The sequence below is a fragment of the Crocuta crocuta genome, unplaced genomic scaffold (assembly GCF_008692635.1).
Source record: "Crocuta crocuta isolate KB4526 unplaced genomic scaffold, BGI_CrCroc_1.0 scaffold800, whole genome shotgun sequence".
Classification (NCBI taxonomy): Eukaryota; Metazoa; Chordata; class Mammalia; order Carnivora; family Hyaenidae; genus Crocuta; species Crocuta crocuta.
The window spans coordinates 135,081-137,772 of record NW_027531027.1 but is presented as its reverse complement, the minus strand read 5'-3'; the positions used below and the strand labels follow the sequence as shown (position 1 = coordinate 137,772).

At 44.9% G+C, this 2,692-nt stretch overlaps 1 protein-coding gene across 1 annotated transcript in view; it reads left to right on the top strand.

Moving 5' to 3' along the window:
- Positions 1-2,340: 2,340 nt before the first annotated feature.
- Positions 2,341-2,692, top strand: part of MSN (moesin) — a 68,091-nt gene continuing 67,739 nt past the window's right edge. The window contains exon 1 of the mRNA XM_077770995.1: positions 2,341-2,542. Within this exon, the coding sequence (XP_077627121.1) occupies positions 2,531-2,542 (12 nt within the window). The 5' untranslated portion in view covers positions 2,341-2,530. The remainder of the gene's footprint in view (positions 2,543-2,692) is intronic.

The following is a 2,692-nucleotide window of genomic DNA, read 5'->3' as shown; positions in this document are numbered from 1 at the left end:
CACTCGTGGGGATGAGCACTGGGTGTTATATGGAAACTAATTTGACAATAAACTATTTGTAAAAAAAAAAATTAAAAAAATTCCAGTATAGGTAACATACAGTGTTATATTACTTTCAGGTATACTATATAGTGATTCAGTAATTCCATACATCATCCAGTGCTTCTCACAAGTGAACTCCTTAATCCCCATCACCTATTTAACCCATCTCCTCATCTCTCTTCCCTCTGGTAACCATTAGTTTGTTCTCTATAATTATGAGTCTGTTTCATGGTATGCCTCTCTTTCTTTCACCTATGATTATTTGTTTCTTAAATTCCACATATGCATGAAATTATATGGTATTTGTCTTTCTCTGACTGACTTATTTTACTTAGCATTATACTTTCTAGCTCCATCCATGTCATTGAAAATGGGAAGATTTAACTCATTTTTGTGGATAAATAATATTCCAGTGTGTGTGTGTGTGTGTGTGTGTGTGTGTGTGTGTGTGTATACCACATATCCACATATTTTTTAACCATTCTTCTATTGATGGACATGGACTGTTTCTATAATTTGGCTATTTGTAAATAATGCTGCTATAAACATAAGGGTGCATGTATGCCTTTTAATTAGTGTTTTTGTATTTTTTGGGTAAATATACAGTAGTGCAATTACTGGATCTTAGGGTAGTTCTATTTTTAACTTTTTGAGGAACCTTCATACTGTTTTCAAAAGTGGCTGCATGTTTGCATTCCCACCATCAGTGCAAGAAGTTTCCTTTTCCTTCACATCTTCATCAACACTTGTTGCTTCTTGTGTTTTTTATTTTAGCCAAATCTGACAGGGGTGAGGTGATATCTCCTTGTAGTTTTGATTTGCACTTCCACGATGATGAGTTGGGCAGGGAACTTTGTATACCCTAGCACGCATCAATGAATCTTGACAGTAGTGAGAGAAATGAGGCACACTGATTCATGCACATTGGTGAGTTGGGAAAGGAGAGGAACAGGGAACAGGACTGCTGATTCCTGAGTGCAAATCCAAGGCCAGACTTTATACAACCTTGCTAGATTCATTTATTGTCCCAGGGAGTCTACTTCTTTTCTCATCTTTTTATAGTGTCAGAGCAGGAAAGGGCCTTGGAAGCCCAGGAATCCAGTCATTTCTTGTTACAGAAGAGGAAACTCAAGCTCAGAGGGGGAAGGGACTTACCCAAGGCCACACAGTGGTCACAGAGTGAATTAATGGCAAAGCTACAACTCTAGCTTACAACTCAGGTCAGGTGTCCTGACTACCCCTCTCAAATATTCATTCCAATGCTCCAAGTTGGCTCATTATCCTTGAGGTATGTGCTGCCCTACTTTGTAAAGGATACTCAGACCATACCTTCACATAGTTGCCTGTGGATAGGAGGGGAAAAAAATTATGATCAGTCCCTTTCAAGGTAAAACTCTGACTTATGCAGATAACAGGTGTAGTCTTGAACTCTGTTGTCTTGGGCTTCTGTGGCCTTAAGAAGAATTAGAATGAGTACTGGCAGACAGACACATCTCAAAGGAGTGGACTGGGGTTGCATCCAACCTGGGCGATAATAGCCTTATTAGAAAGTAAACGCATAAATCATGAATATGTTGGGGGAGAAGATAAAGCATCATGACATTGGTTTGAAGAATGTGAAGACTGGAATTTGAAGGAAAGAAAATGAGTAGAGGACAGATATAGAAAAGAAGCCCAATTCTGTTGAAAATGAGGATTAAGCAAGAATATGGAGGAAACATGGGAAAAGGGATATATGAATGAAGTGTTGGAGGAGGTGAGGCAGTGTAGCCAAGAGAAGAGGAGTTTTGGTGAGGGGTTGTCATGCAATCTTCAGATCTTTAAGGAATTGTTAAGGACAGTAGAGGATTTGTGTGGCCACAGGGAGCAAAACTGAGATCCATAAGAGAAAAGGAGTTCTGCTACACACAAGGACTTTCTAAGAATCAGAGTTGTCTTGAGAGGGCATAGACAGTTTTGGTAGGTAGTGAGCTCCCCATTAGTAGAAATTTACAGTCAAGTGCTCTAAACCTCTGCTAAGATTAGTTACAAGGCCTGGCTCTGCTTGGGGGTGGGGCCAGATGGTCTGGATTCAAAGAGGTAGGGGCTGTGAAAGGGATTGGAGAAAGAGTGGGGCTGGGTCAGGGGTAGGAGTCCCCCTTGGAGCACCCAGACCCAGCCTGAGCCCCACGTGGCTGCTGTGACCAGGCTGGGCTGGGCGGGGCGGGGCGAGGCCAGAGGCCGGCAAGAAGGCGGGCGCAAGGGCGGGGAGCAGCGCGGAAGCCCAGCCACATAAAGAAGCGGACGACGCTACAGGGGCGGCTCTTTCCTGGGTGGGGTTTCTGAAGTCGTGGCCCGTTAGCAGGAAGCCCAGCAGTTGCCCTGACGCTAGCGAGGGACCCAATCCGAACCCCCAGTTCCCAGAGTACGTGCTGTGTGTACTGTGTGCTCAGCTCTGCCCGACAGCTCCTAGCGTAACTTCATCAACTCTGCCCCTTTTGCAGCCACCATGCCTAAGACGGTGAGTACTGGGGATGTGCGCTGCCACCCTGGGGGCTCTAGCTGATTCTAGTAGCCCCTTGCTGCTGGCTAGGGGCTTGGCCAGCCATCTGCCCAGTCAGAACGCCACGCCGTCCGCCAAGGCCTGGGTTAGGGAGGGGCGAGAATGGAG